We start from the raw sequence: 18,497 nt of genomic DNA, 5'->3' as shown, positions 1-18,497 counted from the left end.
ATTAGACCTAGGATGGCCGTCACTGCTGCCCTCTCAAACCTTAGGGAAGCAGTCACTGATGACCAAGTAATTACCCCAAAGTCACCTTGAGTAAACTCTACTTGAAAAGATATGGTTCTTTGGGACCTATTCATTTGCAGTTTATTAATCACTTTTCATTGTTACCCTGTTGGCTGCTATAGGGTGATTTGAAAACCACACCCAACTTGACCAGTGGTGTAAGTGTATAAATGTGGAAGTTCTGTGTGCAAAACTCAATGTGTTCGCATTCTGGAATCTGATGTTCTCTCACATGTGAAATGCCAGCAAATACCCATTGTTTGCCTTCAGGACATGACTGGGGGGAAAAATAAAAAGACCTAACCAACTACCAAAACCCATCCGTTATCCTGCCAAAGTCCTTATTTCCCTAGAGAATTAGGCGAAGATCATGTCAAATTCACAGTGTTCTGTACATTACATGTCTCCCTCTCTCAATTTTGTCTGTCTGACAATGCAAATTGTGTACCAGTGGTAATGAATTCATTGTTATGCATCCAGGGAGAAACACTTAAGAATTGGGCACTAAAAGGATGTTTATCAACTCTTGACTTGGTAATGAGTGACAAAAATAGAGGAACAAGAAGATTGGTAAAAGGGCTATATTAGAAAATAATTGTTCCAGCATTTACCTTCCCAGGACACAATGATTGGTTGTATTTGGTAATGCCAACCGGGCACCTAATAATTCTAGGTGAGGCCAGAGATGGGATGGAATCAAGAAACGTTCGGTTGCCATGGCTGCTGCCTCCTAGGTCTTGGTCTAGCTATTACTAGTCTTGGTAAGATCTGCTCTCTTCTTTCAGATAAATATATCCAAAAACAAACTTTAAGATCTGTAAGTAAAAATGCATTCATTTCCAAAGTAGATCAGCTGGTCTGTAATTTCCTTTTGTGCCTCAATTCTTCTTGGTTGTGTTAATTATCTTTTGCACTGTGACTTTTAGGTCTGGGGATTCTTTGAAGAAACCAATCTTTTTTTTCCAACTCTCTTTTCAGAGAAGTACCTCATTCCACACTACCTGCTCTCTTTGCTTCTCTCCTTCCTTGTTCGCGATTGGCTCAGCCACTTTTTGACATTATCTCTGCAAAAGTGGCTGTGACGCCAATTTCAAAGCATGCTGGGATTGTTAATTCAGACAACCCAACATCCTCTGGCTGCATGTATCAGGTTTTCTTTCATGAACATAGTCCACCATAGGCTGAGACATTGCAGCTGTAAAGATATTACTACCAGACAACTTTCTTTTACAAGGTTCCAATCCTACACTCAGAAAAGAAACTGTCCATTTTTACATTTGAGCCCCTCTGTGAGCACTGACAGCTTAGTTTCCAGAGAATTTTGGAAAGAAGTTGTAGTAATATTTGCTGGCGACTATGTTTATGAAGAAATACCTCAAGAGCCTTAGATACTAAAGTCTGAAATCCTTAGTATCTTGGAGCCTTAAATCAATGAAATTCTGTTTCCCTTTACTCATGATGTTTTTGGTCATTGTATTCTTGCAAACAATTCTAAAGAGACGTGTAAAATCATGGTCACAATCTCTCTCGTGACTCACGGCATGCTGAATGGTTAATCCAGTAGATCTCCGATTTTGAAACTCCTTTTTCCTTTATCCTGTGTTTATCCCAAAATACTCTGTGGCTAATTTCCTTTGAGCTAATGTAACGTTTTCCTCTAACCTATGACCTTTAACCTCTTTACCTCTGACCTAAGCCTCTTGCATGCCCAAATCCTCTTTTATAGGGAAAAAGAGAGAAATGTATGAGCATCCTGTCTTCTGCTTGGCCTCCCAAGTGATGGATTTAACCATTCGTGAGTACCTACCACTCCTCGCCATGCTGTCTTCACTCTTTCTGTTTTCATTATTTCAAGAAAATACAGATCCAATCAACTCACTCTCCTTGCTTCAAGTTGTTTAGCATTGGCTTGTCTGTTGATTCTGTCTGTGAAATCCAGTGTGAGAAGTCCAGTCACTTTTTATCAGCCTAAAACAGGTTAGACAATTAAGCCATTTGTTTGTGATAAACTCAGATTTGTCTGTAAGTTTTTCAGTTATTCTCTGTCTGTGACCTGAATGCATTTTTACTTTGCTTGTGTGTAACCTCAATTTGTAAAGTGCTTGTCACTGGTACACAATAAAAAGATAGCATCTAGGCCGGGAGCAATATGTTAGGTGCCAGATAAAGGACAGCTGGGGCAAAATCATGCCTTCTTTTCCATGTTTAACATGTCCAACTATTGTGGGTATAAGATCACATGAGGTGGTCCATTCTCTGTAAAAATGAGATCTTACATGCCTCCTGTCTCTTTTCTCTCGAACTGGAAAGCTTTTCCTTGTTCTCTCTGGAGATTTTGACTTGTCCTTGTCCTCTAAGCTTTGGCTAGAACATATGACTTAATTGTCACTTGGAAAGTTCATGTATGTTTCATAGCTTGATTTCACATTAAACTTAATTTTACTAATTTTCTATTTGTGCAGCATTTTTCACCTCTGTGAAGGAGCCTTTTTTTGCTGGCCCCCACACTTCGGGGCGGTGGGAACCCAAGGGCGACCTTTTCTTCCAATGTCATATATCACACATAAGTGGGGGGCATTTTGGTCCACTTGCTCATTAATCCTGCATATGTGTTCTTGTTTCTCTCTCTCTTTTCTCCTCGTTGTGCTCTCTCTTTCAAATAGAGAATCAAAAGGACGCAGGTGAACCAATTGTATATGCATTATAAACTATCAGGATTGTTGAGTTATATTTAGTTTCTTTTTTTTTTTTTTTAACGGCTCCTTAATGTATGTACTCCCAAAGACTGGCGTGGAGTTGCAATGATACTTAAGGAGTTAATTTGTGCTGTCTGATACCCTTCATGCCCATCAGATGCTAACCTTTATAGAGTAGAATTTCCATGAAGGCATAAGCTTTGGAGGAACAGAATTCTGGTTTGTACAGAACTTTTCATCCTTGGTTTCCGGATTCCAGGGATTTGGCCTCGTGTGCTTTTTAAAAATAGTTACTGAACCAAACGAATCTTCCCTTTTGTTTCTCATTTCTTTTTTCTGTTTCCTACCCTACTGAGAAGTTTGTGTTCTTTGATGAATGTCTATCAGCCAAGATGGAGAGAGGTTGTGTTTGTGCTGTTTTGTGTATCGTGTGGTGAGGCAGGGCGCAAGCACAGGGCAGAAGCTTCGTGAGAGGAAAGCTCTTAGAAAATTCTCTGACTTTGGATGTGTTCTTCTTGTTTAGTCCAAACACTTGTAAGCATTTTGTAAGGAAAGCTCTAATAAGTGAAAATATAGTATTAACTTTTGTTTTTAAGGTCTAAAGGATTCTCAAAAGATTATTATTGTTTCACTGAACTTAAACCTATTTCATTTAATCAAAGATGAACATATTTCAGATCAACTCAGAAAGGATTTTTGAGCACATGCCAAGCACCAGACTGGCAATAAGTGTTTGAAGACTCATGAACCTATGTTCAAGACACATGTGCCTTTCTCTCCTGAGAAGGGAAGGTATTCATTCACTCATTCACTCTGTCATTCATTCAACAAGTTTTTAGTGGGGCCCACCATGTGCCAGGTTCGGTAGTGCAACCCAGGGACTATGTAAACAACAGGGAACAGCTGATAACCTTATGAAGACTGTGTGCAAATGGGTGCCTAGTGTCACTTACAAATTAAGTATGCAGCTGCACCGATGTGTTGTGCATAAGAGGTCACTGTCAGACGCCTTGGAAATCTTCACAAGGTTGGAAGGATTGAACTGCATCTTGAAAGATGAATTAGAATCAGTGAAAGGGAGCTGGGATTGGGAAGGGAGAGGCATCCTAGACAGAGAGAGTAATATGCGCAAATACGTAAAACCATATAGCTAATAAAAATAGCGAATGCTTATTCAGTGTGTGTTATGTACCAGGTATGACTATTAAGTGCTTTATATGTGCTAAACTCATTTAATCTTCAAAAACCCTTATGAGGTGGATACTACTATTATTCCCATTTTAGAGAAGAGCAAACCGAGATACAGAGAGGTCAAATAACACACTTCTAGTAGAATAAGGGTAGAGACAGAATCTGAGTCCAGGCAGAGGCCACAGTCTTAACTACTCTGTAATTCAATGTGGTTGCAATGAAATGAAGTGATGGCAGTAAAGGGTGCTGATGATGGCAATGTAGACAGTAGGCAAGATCTCAAAAGCCTTGATATGCCCTAATAATAGAGTTCAGATTATATCTCATGGTCCAAAGTTTTTAACCTGGACTCTATGCCAACTTTTGAAGGCATATAGATTTTCAAAGGAAAAATTCCACACATCTCACATCCAAAGATGATAGAGCCAGTAAAGGCTCTTTAAGCAAGAGGGTGGCTTGGTGATTGGCACTCCAGGACAATCACACTGGCTTTGATGGAGAGAAAGGACTAAGAAGGAGGACTTGAGTAAAACTGGGCCTAAAAGTTAAGGTCAAAGCAGAGATAGGTTTGAAGCCTGGTATGTCTGCGGCTTCTAAGCAAAACAAACCTCAATCATAATCATAATGACTTCTTTCCAGATCTTTTCATCTTTTTTCTTACCCTCTCTCTCCTTTTTCAATTCCCTCAGAGAGATCTAAGCACAAATACATGGGTGGGTATTCAAAACCAACTGTATGGAGGTAGCAGGGCACAGCTAGAGTTACATGCCCTAATTGGGTGGAGTGTGGACAGCTAGGAGCCCTTTGCTCAGGCTGTGCTTAGAGGGGCTATGAGATTTGGCAGATGGCATTTTGGTGGACTTGTGCTTTCTGTCTGGTAGCATTATTAAAAATTAAATATTCAGTTTAATTACAGTATCTCAAAAAATTAAAAGGCTGCTACTCTATGAAAGAAAAGTTGTGACTCCCGCACATAAATTTATTATTTTAAATATATTTCCACTTAACTCATCACATGTTCTGAACCCAGCAAGCTCTATGGATATACTCCTATTGCTGTTTTGCCTCAATTCTTGATTAAATAATTGTATAATTTTATGAGCATCATAAAAATTCTATTGAAACTTAAAATAAAAAACTTTTTCTTCAACTATACCAAAGATTTGCAAAATTAGATTAAAAGATAGGTAGATAGATAAGCAGATGTAGATAGATATATAGATGATAGGTAGATAGATGATAGATAAATAGATGATAGATAGAAGATGATAGATAGATAGATAGATAGATAGATAGATAAATAGGTATAGATATAGACATAGACATAGACATAGACATAGACATAGACATAGACATAGACATAGACATAGATATAGATAGATATACAGCCAGCCAACCCACCTCTGGGCTAAGGACTTCATATGTATAATCTGACTCCATCTTTACCCCTTTTACAGGAGAGGGAGCTGAGATTTGGAGAGGATAAGAGAATTTCTCAAGCAGGATTTGAACCAGATTTTTCTAAATTCAAACACCATGCTTTTTCATCTCTTTTCTCACTCCCACCTTCCCAGTTGATGTGGTAGGCACTTGGATAGTTATCAATGAATGGATACCTTCAAAAATACCTACAACTTTTAATCCAGGAAGACTATCCAAAGGCAGAAAGTCCTTTCTGAGACCAGATCACTGCCCAAATCTTTCCATCGTGAAGTCTTCCTCAGGGCAGTTGAGATTTCCTGAGATTCCCAAAGAACTGCAGACTTTTTTCTCCCCAATTGACAGAAACCCTCTAACTTAGGACAAGTTCACCCAAAGGACTACCAAGCAGATCTGTAGTGCTGAGGTTCAGTGTCATTCCCTGTCTTCAGCCAAACTTCCTACAGGTCCAAGGCCAGTTGAAGGAGAAGAAGAGACAACTAAGCTTACAATCCTTGAACATATAGTGCAGAGCCACCTACCCAAGGGCAAATCCCCTCCCACCAGGTACCACCTCATGCTTCATGTCTTACACAGGAAACTAAATGTTTCCCTTCCTTCTTGTTTCAGGGACGCATCACTCAGGGTTTCTAAGCCCAGATTATTTTGTAGACTAATACCTCATCTATGTTATAAAAAGTGAGGAAGGCAAGGAGGAACATGTTTCCAACATTGTCACCAAGGAGGGACCCGGAGGAAAAAAGGAGGTGTTTAAAAAGATGCCATAAACCAATACATGTAAAACCAGTGTCTCTTCTATCAGAAAAAAAAAAAAAAATAGATGCTGCTTCTGCTGCTGATGACGATGGTGACAACTGTCCTTTATTGAGAATTTAGTATGTATTTAGTAGTTACATGCATATCTCAGTTAATTCTCACAACTCTATAAGTAGTATTTTATTACCATATTTCTTTGGCTCTAAAGGCCATCAATTATAAGATGTACCATTAATTTATATACTCCTAAGAACAAAACAATGCTGCCAACTAAATTGTTAGACGCCATCAAATGTAAATGCACCCAATTTCAGAAATGTTAAAATGTGCCACTTACACTCAATGAAATAAGAATTCACTCTTTGAATATGGAAATACAAAGAGAGAGAAATAGAGACATGTTAAGTAAGTTGCCCAAGCATACACAGCTAGTTAGTGGCAGAGACAGAATTTGAACATGAGCTTAATTCCTAAGCCTACATGTTGAACTTGTAAGCTATGAAACACCGTGATTGTTAGTGATAAAATTGTAAGACTAAAAAGGGGTTTCTCAATCATCTAGTCCCAAACAGTCTCCTGAAAGACAGGAAAACTGAGGCCTAGAGGTTTCTAAATAAGATGGGCAGTTAGTGACCCTAGTTTGGGATCCTGCACATTATTCAGGAGCCTTCACCCCCAACCAGGTGACCTTACCTTTCAGCCAAGAGACGATGGCCTCACCCCAGCCCATCTGGCCCGAATTTTCAGCATGACAGCTGAAGATGAACAATGTCCACAGGACAGGATCCTGGATATGCAGCTCCAAGAAAATGCCACCTCAGGACCAGCCTGGGCACCAAAACTGAAATCGCTATCCTGGCTCCAGTGAGCTTTTTAACCTCTTTAAGCCTCACTTTTATTTTCCTCCCCCAAAGGGTTGTTGCAAAGATTGAAACACATATTCCGAAAAGAGCTATTAGCATAGTGCCTGTTCGCATAGTTAGCATCATTATATTATCTGTTTATTATTATTTAAAAGAAAATGTCCCAATCTAAATGTGTAGCATGGATATATTGTTTTATTTCAAAATTGGAATATAAAAGAATACATCTCAAACTTTAAAGTTCATACAAATCCCTGAGGATCTTGTTAAGACATAGATTCTGAGTTAGCAGGTCTGGACCAGGGCCTGGAAACCTGCATTTCTAACAAGTGCCCAGGTGATGCAGAGCTGCTGATCCAGGGATTGCAATTTGGATGTCAGTGGAATATAGGAGGCAGTTGATTGATCTTTTTATCATTAATTTCAAAATAAAACATAGCACTATAGCTCCACACATATTTGTTAAATACCTACTAAGTTCCAGGATCCATGACAGATAACAAGGGAATGAGCAACAAGCAAGAGCAGTCATGGTCCCTACCCCCAGGGAGCTGACATTATAGTGGGAGCACAGGCATAAAACATGTAGTTACATTCTGCCTGTAGTAAAGGGAAATGCCAGGTGCTGCAGCGTCTTCACCAAGGCCAGGGTCTTTGATGCATTGCAAGGAGGATGTCATCCTGGAGGCCAAGGGCTGGTTTCCCAAGAAGAACTGTCTAAGGGGCCCCTGGCCTTGTTACAATATTTGCCTCTATTCATCATCCTTCCAGATGCTCCAAGATCCTGCCCCAGAGAGCTTGCGGCCATATATGTGAAAGCTTATTTGGGGACTGGGTGGATATTTAATAGTACTATTAAATCAGTATTCCTTCTAAAGCAAGTGACAAAATACACACACACACACACACACACACACACACACCTCATATAGTTTAAGCAAGAAAAGGGATTTTTTTAGCCAGTGTAGCTAGGAAATGCCTGGAGGAACTGGTCTCAGGATAAAGAATTTTAGTGTGTTTTAATCTCTCCAACTGCTGACAGGTGTCTTTAATGTGACTGGAGGTCATGGTAGAGAGGTTGGGAACAACATGGTCGCAGATAGGACCAGCATTCATCCTAGCTAAATAAACCCTAAAAGAAAACAAGCTTTTCTTTCCAAGAAACTGTATAAAATTCCAGATAAGGGTCTCATTGGCATGCTTGAGTCACATGTTAATCTCTGAGCCAATCAGAATTTCCATGACGGTGCTGGTATATGGTTGGCCTGGCTTGGCTCACATGACTGCCCCTGTGGGATTCATTGCTTGACATTCACACCAGAACCACATAGAGTGGAGGAAAGGCAGTTCTCCTGAGGAAGGTTACTACATGTACAAGAATAGCAGATATCTACTACTGACTGTGTCTATCCAGAATTAAGCTCACTTTCTTTAAGTGCAACAGCTCATTGTTAAGGACAAAGATACCAAATTAGAGAAGAAAAATACCATAATAGCATTATTTCTTCCTTGTAGATACAAATTATTTTAATTTAAATAAAAAGTATTTTTAACTATCTGAAATCATTTTAAATTGCATTAAGACACCTAAAGTTGGTCTCGGGTTTGGAAGTTTAGGTTACACTCTTGACAATTCACAGTTCAGCTTAGTGCATGCGTTAGGTAACCAAGGGCTTTGGTTAGGAGAGAAGAGTTGCTGCATCCGGTCTATGCGTGTTGCAATACCGAGTCTTTGCTTTGCCATGAAAGCAATGCACTGGGTGGGATCCACTGAGGATTTCCTCCCACCTTAAGGACCTGCCATGGGCAGGCTCTGTTCAAGCCCCAGAAACACATAATTCGCTGGGCATAGAGGGAGGGGGATATGTGTATGGTTTGCTATTGTTAAAGGCCATACTTGCACAAGTAGGGGTATCAGCAGAGGAGTTGAGCTTTGTGATGAAGGCACCCTCTTGTTATGAAAGGGATCTCTTAAAGGCTTTGAGTAGGAGTAGGGCAGGCTCAGGGGCATGTTTCACAGCAGAGACAAAGACAACTGCAGTGAAAAGAGCAGAGCAAAGGAGCCATGATTCATCCAGCAGTCTGTATTACCGTATACCTCATACTCCCCTAAAGACGGAATCTTCTGAAAGGGAGTGATGGTCCTGCAAGGGGATGTCATTGACAGCCCCACTGAGGAAATGGTGCTGAATTGTAATGCTGCATTAAATGTATGGCCTGTGGAGCCATCCTATGAGGGAGGCAGGGTCCCGGGAAACGTGCCGTGGCTATGTCCTTAGCTTTCTGTTCCTATCTAGCTCTTACCCATCCCGAGTCCCAAATCATAGCAAATGGCTACAGGCTAGTGATTTGCAGTAATAGCACAATACAAACACTGGCATCTTCAGCGACACATCCACAGATTGGAGCCTGTAGTAAGTGGGCTTCCATCAAGCACATCCACGTCTCACATGGTATTTCAGGGGGCTGGCACTTCGCTCCCTGGAACCCGGATGCTCAGGTTATTTAAGGGCTAGTTGGAGTGCCTCTCGCTCCTGGATGCTTCCCTTCCTTGGCTGGGCTGAGCACGCAGAGGAATTCTCTTTTTGTTTCCTGCAGTCACATGTAACTCTCTCTCTGGAAGCCAAACAGATTTAATTGTGTAAACATGAGCAATGGTAATTGGGTAAATGAAGTTGGAAACCAAGGTATGATGTTTTTGTTTTGCTCCGTGAGGGGGAAAAAATAGGGAGCTTGTGTTTCTATAGTGGCAAACCTCACTGTCAGAATTCTGGACAGACACTTGGCAGCCGGGAATCCCTTCACAACTTTTCATCAAGACCCATTGGCTGAAATATGTAGCTGCTGCCTGGCGGGTTACGGATCAGCCTGGGACCTTTCATTGTTCTATAAACCACAGTGCAAGGGTTTCTCTACGCAGGCCCTGTTCTCTGGTAAGAAAGAGAGTTCCCATGAGAACTGCACACTCAGGTAGCACACATTCATTAAAAAGCCAGGAGGTGTTACTAGGTTGTGTCATCAGAGACGTCCCTAACTTTCAACTCTGCTGTAGGTAGAAGACCAGATTTTAAGAAAAATTAAACAGGAGTACTTTTTTTTTTTTAAATAAAGAAAGCCTCAGTCATTGTCCTCTTTTGAGTAGCTGTTATTTAAAACTAATTTTTCTAAATTCCATTTACACACAATCTTTCAAACAAAAGATTTAAACAAGAGGAGACTACTAAAGAATTTTTTTAGCCATGCATTCAAACTTTGAGGTGACCCCGCAAGAAAAAAATTTCATCAACTTTTGCTTTTAATCAATAGTTTTGCCAGAATATTATATTTATTCGTATTACGGATATTTTCATTAATGTCGCTAGAATTACACTTTGCTATAAGCCCGCAGTAAAAATCATTTTCCCAGTAGAAAATTCAAGCAAACTTGGCAATGGAGTATGTCCCCTCTCACTGCGCAGGCTGCTCTATAAACGGGAACTATTGGGAAGCGGCAGGTCTGAGGTTAATGAGTTGCTTGTCAGAGGGAGGGCGTGGGGAGCAGAGGGTGCCCTGGGCCTGTGGAAGGGGTGGCCATTGTCCTAGGATGTTTGCTGTGCTGATACTGTCAACCACCAGACAGATGGGTCAAGTGCTGATTACGGCATTCTAACATTTGGAATAGCAAGTAACATATTTGATAAGCTGGCAAGCTTTTATATATGATTCAACCCACAATATAAAAGCCATGAAAATTCCAAATTGAAAATAATTAAATGAGCTGGAAACAATCAGATACCACACATTTTCCCCCCCAAATGACAGATTTTGACATGTTGAAATTCCACAAAGGGAGCAAGAATATTCCCTAGCACACTTGAACTAATAGCGGCCCTTCATCTGTTCTTGCGAGGCAATTAATTCCTGCCTTGGCACAATATTGGCGAGAACAATGAACATTGGTAGGCACCTTGGGCTTTGCAGAGATCTAGCCCATGCATTGTTTTATTTGCTCTTACCAGCGACCCTGCAAGGTACACCAAAAAGGTATTCGAATTCCCAAATTCTAGATGAGGAAACCGAAGCACAGAGAGGTTTAAGTAGAAGGGGCAAGGCTCCGTAGGAGGGGGAGCAGCATAGGAAGGGGGAGACGCCAGTCTCCCAGCTATGACTGATCACCGGGAGGAGGAGGCAGTCTCTACCATCCAGGCGTCCGTGGCTGTGCAAAAGTGTGTCTTGTTTCGGTCAGTGATGCTGCCATCATCCTTCATGTGCATCCCTCTGGATAAAGACGTCCAGTCTGAGTATTCAGCCAATCAGTGTCTCCGCAGGGTGGTGCTGGTGGCACTGGTCAGAGTCCAGTCCAGTAACGGGGCAGTGACGCCGAGAAAGCAGCGGCTCCCCATTTGTGTTTGATCATTCTTGCTTGTTTGGTAGTTCTTTTCAGAGTTCGTCATCCTACTGGTCACTCTTTGTGAAAGTCAACTTTGTCTCTTTACTTTTTTACCTTCTGTCTTCACCCACCTGAGCCGCTCCCCGGCCAACGCCTGGGCCTCCTCCGCCCACCCAAATGCAGACCAGCATTTTATGTCAGAGGCTCAACGGCAGAACTAGGCCAAAATCAAGTACCATAAACTTCTCCTATTTCTTTACTCGGCAGCTTCCTAGTTTGGTTTGCTTTTCCGTTCATTTTCCTTCTTGAAATGTTGTTTTGGTTTGGAATACTAAGCTGAGGCTCGGGCTCTCAAGTTCGACACCAGGTTTTAGGAAAGAGAGCATTTATTTCCAAATGTCCACATTTTTTTTTGTCTAGCTATGTCTGACATATGCAACATTTTCAAATCTCAATGTCAGCACAAAATAACATTGTTGTTGCATAACATTTTGCATGACGATTTCTTTCTATGTTATGAGCTTCAATTCTGTTGTATGAAATGTTTACTAAGTATATTGTATTTTTAGTTCCCCTTCAGTGCTCCAGCTAGTACAAGATTGGGTGAGAGGAATATTGCGATACATTTCAAGACAGCAAAAGAGACCCAAAAAAATAATTTCTAAGCTCAAATTTCTCCTTCACCTCTGTCGGGAGAGGGAGGAGGTGCTAGAGGATTTTGCACAATCTTTTCTTTAAAGACAACATCTTAGAGAAGTCTCTTTTAGTACCTTTTTTTTGCCATTTAGATACTAACTTAGCTATGCAAAGAAAGAGGAAAAGAGTCTTATGTCTCAATAAAGTGGCTTGATCTCCATACAGTGGAATTGCAGCTAATTAATGGTAAATGAAAGTCTGGCTACATAGGTTAATTGGAGAATCAAGCATTCTAGATTAAAGGATCCTTAACCTGCGTACTCTAATGGCTACCTGTTAAAGTAAAATTGCAAAAGGTTTTATTAAACATACTGTCTGTATATATACATCAGGCATACACATGTCTGTGTACATGTGCACGCACCCAGAGAATGGCTGCATGCACATATACACTTTATGTGTATCTATCGATATATATTGTAGTTGATCTAAAAGTACTGCATATTAAAACAAACCTTCAGGTGGTCCTAGCTTAAGCATCTTGGATTTCTCCAAACATAAATATCATTCACAGTTTTTAAATGGAGGTGCATGAAAATATTGGTGGGAATTATTTCATTTCTACATGATATATCATGTGCAGCCAAAATTCCCTACGTTTAGTAAGTATTCCACCCAAAAGGACAATGCTCCCTATTTTTAAAGCAAGAGATTTCAAAGTGCCCAAGTTGGACTTCCTGCAGACTTGTATTAATGTGCAGGCTTGTCTGGTTACTAGAAAATGTATGTAAGTGTGTGATGTATGTATGTGGGTGTATGTGTCGAATGGGTAATAAGCATAGACTGAGGAATTTGCAAATTGATGTGTAAATGTGAGTATCAACTAAATAAAAACTAGTAGCCTTATGCATATTTACTATCAAAATGCAAGCACCTCACTCTACACATATTACCCAAACATATATACACAGTATGTTTGTAGACATGCCTGAAAGTCTACTAATGAAATTATCATAGTCCATTTATGAAATTATAGACAGGCCAGGTGCCCCCAAAGCACACAAACCCCTCACTATTTCTCCAAATATTGGTTGCTCTGGCCCAAGCGTTGTGCTGTCAGCTCAGCTCCACACACCTGCCTGCTCTGAGTGTCGGGTAGTGGCTGCCTGCTCTGCATATTTATGTTCCCTTCAGTTCCCACCTTCAGGCCCTAACCATATCCAGCCACGCTGCCACCTGAGCACGGCAGAGACAATGGAGCTTTCCGCTGGCCCGAATCCAGAAAGCCCATTTTCACACTAGTCACCAGGCTCGTTGGCTGAATTCCCTCAATAATCTTACCAGTCCCAGCCACCACTCTTAGCTCCCAGAGGGGCTAGGGCACTCATTTTGCATAGTGTTTCACTGAACTTGTTTTTCCTTTTTTAAGCCTAAATTACTGATCATTTGATATAGTCATCACCTATCTAACAAATGCACAAAGAGAAAATTATGGGGCACTTTTTTTGTAAAGTTGAGACCAACTTCCTATGATTTTTTGTTGTTGTTGTTAATCCTCACCCGAGGAGATTTTTCCCATTGATATTTTTTTTTAAGAGAGTGGAAGGGCGGGGAGGGGGGAGAGTGGAGGAGGAGGAGAGAGAAACATAGATGTGAGAGGGAAACACGGATTGGTTGCCTCCTACACACGCCCTACCAGGACAGGGATTTTATGTGCCCTTGACGGGGAATGGAACCCGAGACCCTCGGTTTGTGGGCCAGGGCTCTAACCACTTAGCAACCCAAGCCAGGGCCTATGATTTTGTTTAAACACCACCCCTCCCATAAACAAAACAAAACAAAACAACAAACCTTCCAGTGAAGCATTAAGTAATCTTCTCTAGCAAGGAAAATCCTGAAGCCAAAACACATCTGCTTTGATGAAGAGATGAAATAGTGTCAGCAGTCCTTTCTTGCACATATGTGCCTGCCTGTGGAATTGGGCTAAGTGGTCCCTATTGCCATTATACCCCAGGGCTACAACTGACTGAGGCTTCAAGGTGTGAAGGGTCTAAGCATGAAATACAAGACCCCTGTGAGTTCAGACTGTTTGAATCCAGGCAATTTCATTGGCTAAGAAAACCCTTTTTATGTTAAATATTACTTTTTTCCGCCAGGAAAAAAAGTTTGTAAGTTTGCGTAATGTGATGACATTGTTAAACTTTCATGAATTCAACTCTATAAAGGGTGCAACCTAAATCAGAGTTCGGTTTGTGCTTGAGTCAGCTAAAAAGAACCCTTTCAACACAATAAAAACTGAAAATAGAGAAAAAACTTTGAGTACTTTGTTGCCACCTAACCTATAAGATTTCAATTGTGCCCCCCAGTACCACAGACGACCAATAATCTACCCCCAACACCCTTCCAACAATTTGATCCTTCTACCTAATGGCCCAGGGATGTTCAGTAAGTTTCAGTCTCCTCCCTGGACAACTTAAAACAGTAAGATCTGTGACTCTGCTTTTTTAAAACGAACATTCCAATGCCTGTTAAACTTGCAGACTTATAATGAAAAAGATTCTGTAGTGTCACATGATTAAGGACAAATCCAGGCAACAAATGTAGCAGCAATCAAGATCAAGGTCCTGTAGCATCCTGTGCTATTAGATAGAATCCTTATGCTGTCTTTAAAGAACGTGTGTACAAAACGTCACTCAATTTGAAATGGGCTGTCAAAGAAATTGTAGCTTAACATGCCAATTGGAAGCTGGAGCACTGCTTTCCCTTAATATCGATCATGATGATGATGATGATGATGGCGATGATAACAATAATATGGCTTTCTGGTTTGCTCACTACTAATCTTGTGGCTCTTAACATTTGCATGACACTTTTTTTAAAACATTGGTGACTATTCAAAATTTCTTATCCACTCGTGCTAACGGCCACCAAACCAGCCCGCTGCTTTCACCAAATTTTAACGCCGATTCTTGTACTCCAGAAAATGTAGGCCGGTTAATCACTCCCGCCAAAAAGCTCGAAGACACAATCCGTCTCGCTGAACTAGTCATTGAGGTTCTCCAGCAGAATGAGGAGCATCACGCAGAGGTGAGCGGCACCCTGGGAAACGGCCCGGGTTCCTCAGCTGCGGCTGCGGAACTGAGGGTACAGGTGACGTGGGAAATGAGGTGTTTAACCCCCTTTGCTTTCAACTGGCCTTGCCAAGGGAGTGCAAGTGGAAGGTGGGTGAGGAGAAGCCTGGGAAAGGCTGTTGAATACGACCCAAAAGGGATCACGTGTTGTACATTTCAGCTTAAGTTTTCAGATGTTTCTAGCAACAAGCCAAAGAGGTGAGTGTGTTTTTAAAATAATATGCAAGCAGCATATGGTTATTGTCCGGAGCACGCAAAATACTTTTTGGTCTTTTGTGGTTGTTTTTGTTGCCACCACTGTTGCTTTTATTTCTTTTATTTGGTGTGTGGATCGCAGGCCACGTTTTTGGATTTATCTTCATTTGTTAACCTCAGGCGACCTGGGTGGCTACACCCAGGGCCAGAAGTGAATTATTCTGTGTTGTTCCACTTGTCGATTCTCCAACATACATCTAAATAGATACAGCTTACTTTTTCTTACAGACCACTGTCAAAACTATGGTTCCGGTGATAATAATTATAAACCAAGGGATTTCAAGGCTAACTAAGTCCCAAACCTGTAAGGACTTAAATAATCTGATCCTCCAAGAAAGATTTCAAGGTTCCATTGTGGTCCCACTGTGAAAATACTGCCTCCTTCAACATGGAGGCTTAAGATCATAGCTCTTTCTGAAAACTGCACTAATCCCACTCTTCCTCTCCATTCAACTCTACAGCAGAAGGGGAAGAAAAGGCAATCCATAACAGTAATTTCTCAAGCACCTAAAATGGTCATTCCTGCGACTAAATGAAATTGACAGTACAGCTAACTAATATCTAATACCCATAAACCCAGTCATCCCGAATAATGCCTGATTTGCATATTTAAATTTCCTCCCTGTTTTTCTACTGTTCCACTCAATCGTGGCTGATCGTGGCAGGGGAAAGAGGTATGTGCCTGCACCGAATGAGCCAGCCACCTTCTGTCGTAGTCTGTGCATGCCCTTCCGGTGCCCTGTCTTCCGATGGGACTTTCCCGGGGCTCCCGCTTTCTAACACTGACCAAAGGAATGTAACAGCAACTTGCAGGGGGCTGCTTGTGAAATGGGGGGCCCTCCACGCCAGAGGAATGTGGGGGGATCCTCTCGTGCGTGCATGAAGCAGTGGATACACCTGACCACGACTGCAGTTACATCCCGACACGTGCCTCCTTCCTGCCGTGACTCTGTCCTCAGCCTGTCCTAGTCCCTCTGTCCGTCTGTACCTACCGCAGATGAGTACCGAGCGTGGTAACCAGTAGCTGCCCAGAGTGACACTAATCTCCCTCTGCAACTGTCTGTCTGTGAACTGTATATACAGTACTTATATAGAGAGAGAGTGCCACAGGATCGGTACTTGTCCGGAACCCTCCCAGGAATGGGGTGAGGACCCCTCCAGATGGGTGTGTCTAACTCCTGCTGCCCCAGCAACGCACAGCTGGGAGCGGGGAGAGGGGCCAAGCCAGCACCCTCCAAACAGAGGCCTGGGACTAACATCCAGACACATACAATTAAGTTGGGCTAGAACTGTTTCCTACTCTATCCCATCTGATAGCAGTTCTTTACAGGTTGGGGGCATTTGGGGCTCAGGGGATGGTAAGTATGTTCTTTCCGGGTGTCTGCAAGGGCACCTCCAGGGAGTGGCGGGCTCGGGACTGCCCTCCCCTGATAACAAACCAAATCACACATTTTTGAAGACACGCACACAAAGAAGAAGGCCTTCCTCAGTCACTGTTGTACTTTTAATTAAATGAAAGAAGGAAAATGGCAGATGTCCTTGCTTTATCATCAAGTTCTTTTTGAGGCTGCTACAGGCTAAGAAAGGATGGGTATTTCCCCAAATTACTCAAAAGAGGTACCAAAGCAACGTTGATATCCCAAAAAAGACAGTTTTCACTTTTCCCCAAATACTTTTTCACGAAGGGCTAATCATCATCTGAAACTGCCCTGGTAACCATGATCACAAAAATAGTTTAATCTTACATGTTGCGAAAGCCAGTCAGGGTAAACATCAACTCAGTTCTGTTTTCATTTACTAGCTCTAGAAGTTAGGCATGAAGACTTCAGCATGCTTTGGAATTTGGAGACCCGGTTGGTTCTTAGATAAAAGTACAGGATTATTTCCTGAATTAGTCATTTCACCCAATCACAAAGCTCCAGCACTCACTCAGTCAAAAGCTACCTGTGTGCTGAGACTGAGGCGATGGCCTCTGTGCTTCTTTGAAGGACAAGGAGGCAGAGGCAGTCGTGCCAAAGACGCTGGAGTTTGAATCCCAGCTGTGCTTCTTCCTTGCTCTGTGATCGCGGCCTAGTTACTTAACCTCTCTTGCCCTGTAAGTGGGAGATAACTATAGAAACTAGCTCACGTGGCTGCTGTGAGGATGGAAGGCTGTATTAGGCAAAGCATCTGGTATTAAGCCTGGTACATAGTAAGCACTCAACAAAACTCTACTGTTGTGTGATGAGGAACAAATTGGTATGGAAGCAGAACATATAAAAAGGACCATAAAAAGTACAAACCGAGGTGGAGAGCACCAAACTAATGCTATAGACAGACTATGTTGAAAGGTGAGTGGGTTGGTTTCAAGGTGGAGTTGTCCAGACGGGCACCAGCACCTGTCCTCAAGGCTCATTGACAGATTGCGATCGTCTGGGAAGCTGTTAACAATTGCTGACGCCCAGGTCTTACCCCAGGTCCATTAGGTGGAATCTCATGGGAGGGACTAAGTATGGCCATTGTTACACTGCCTGGCTGATTACAGTAGGGAGCCCAGTCAAGAGCCAGGGGTGCCGCCATAGTAGGATTTGCCCTGGCATGCTAGAGACAAGGCTGAAGTCTGAACATTTTTTCTGCTGCCCGTACTCACTGCCACATCCTCTGGGTGCTCAAGAAACTAACAAATTACTGAATCCTAAGCACCATCTTGGCTGTGTAGCCATGATGTTTGGTGGCACCACAAATGAAAGTGACAAGCAGACTTGCTCTCGCACCAAAAATCAATAATCCTTAAAGCCATTTTAAATTCCAATATAAAGTAATTAAATGCCCCAAGAGATAAAATTTTCCATGGCTACAAACACATCGCATACACACACGTAGTGTATGGTAGCCGTGTCACGTTCATCTCTTACCTGCAGCATAATTCTGCTCTCAGAGCCTAAGTTATTCACACACACACGCTACACTACACTTTCATGTATTGTTGCTTTAACTTCCCAACCTCTCTCTCTATGTATATGTATGTATATGTATATATGTATTGTGGTAGTACACAGAGGGGTACATATATATTTAGAATTTGTGTACAAAAATACAGTGTGTTCAGTGTGGTTGACTG

The 18,497-nt window shown here is 41.8% G+C and overlaps 1 protein-coding gene across 13 annotated transcripts in view; it reads left to right on the top strand.

Annotated features, from left to right (window-relative positions):
* The window catches only part of CADPS (calcium dependent secretion activator), a 455,401-nt gene that overhangs the window by 341,052 nt on the left and 95,852 nt on the right, over positions 1-18,497 (top strand). For 7 of the 13 annotated variants that reach the window (XM_070390909.1, XM_070390912.1, XM_070390905.1 and 4 more), the window contains 3 exons: positions 1,787-1,855; positions 2,724-2,741; positions 14,992-15,098. In XM_070390909.1, coding sequence (XP_070247010.1) covers positions 1,787-1,855; positions 2,724-2,741; positions 14,992-15,098 — 194 coding nt within the window. The remainder of the gene's footprint in view (positions 1-1,786; positions 1,856-2,723; positions 2,742-14,991; positions 15,099-18,497) is intronic. The other 6 variants (XM_070390915.1, XM_070390908.1, XM_070390916.1 and 3 more) reach the window with 2 other exon arrangements.

Source organism: Myotis yumanensis, unplaced genomic scaffold (genome assembly GCF_028538775.1).
Source record: "Myotis yumanensis isolate MYYU_CA2020_CCGP unplaced genomic scaffold, mMyoYum1.0.hap1 SCAF_14, whole genome shotgun sequence".
In the NCBI taxonomy this organism is placed as follows: domain Eukaryota; kingdom Metazoa; phylum Chordata; class Mammalia; order Chiroptera; family Vespertilionidae; genus Myotis; species Myotis yumanensis.
The sequence above is the reverse complement of the archived record's forward strand: the minus strand, read 5'-3'. Positions and strand labels throughout refer to the sequence as shown.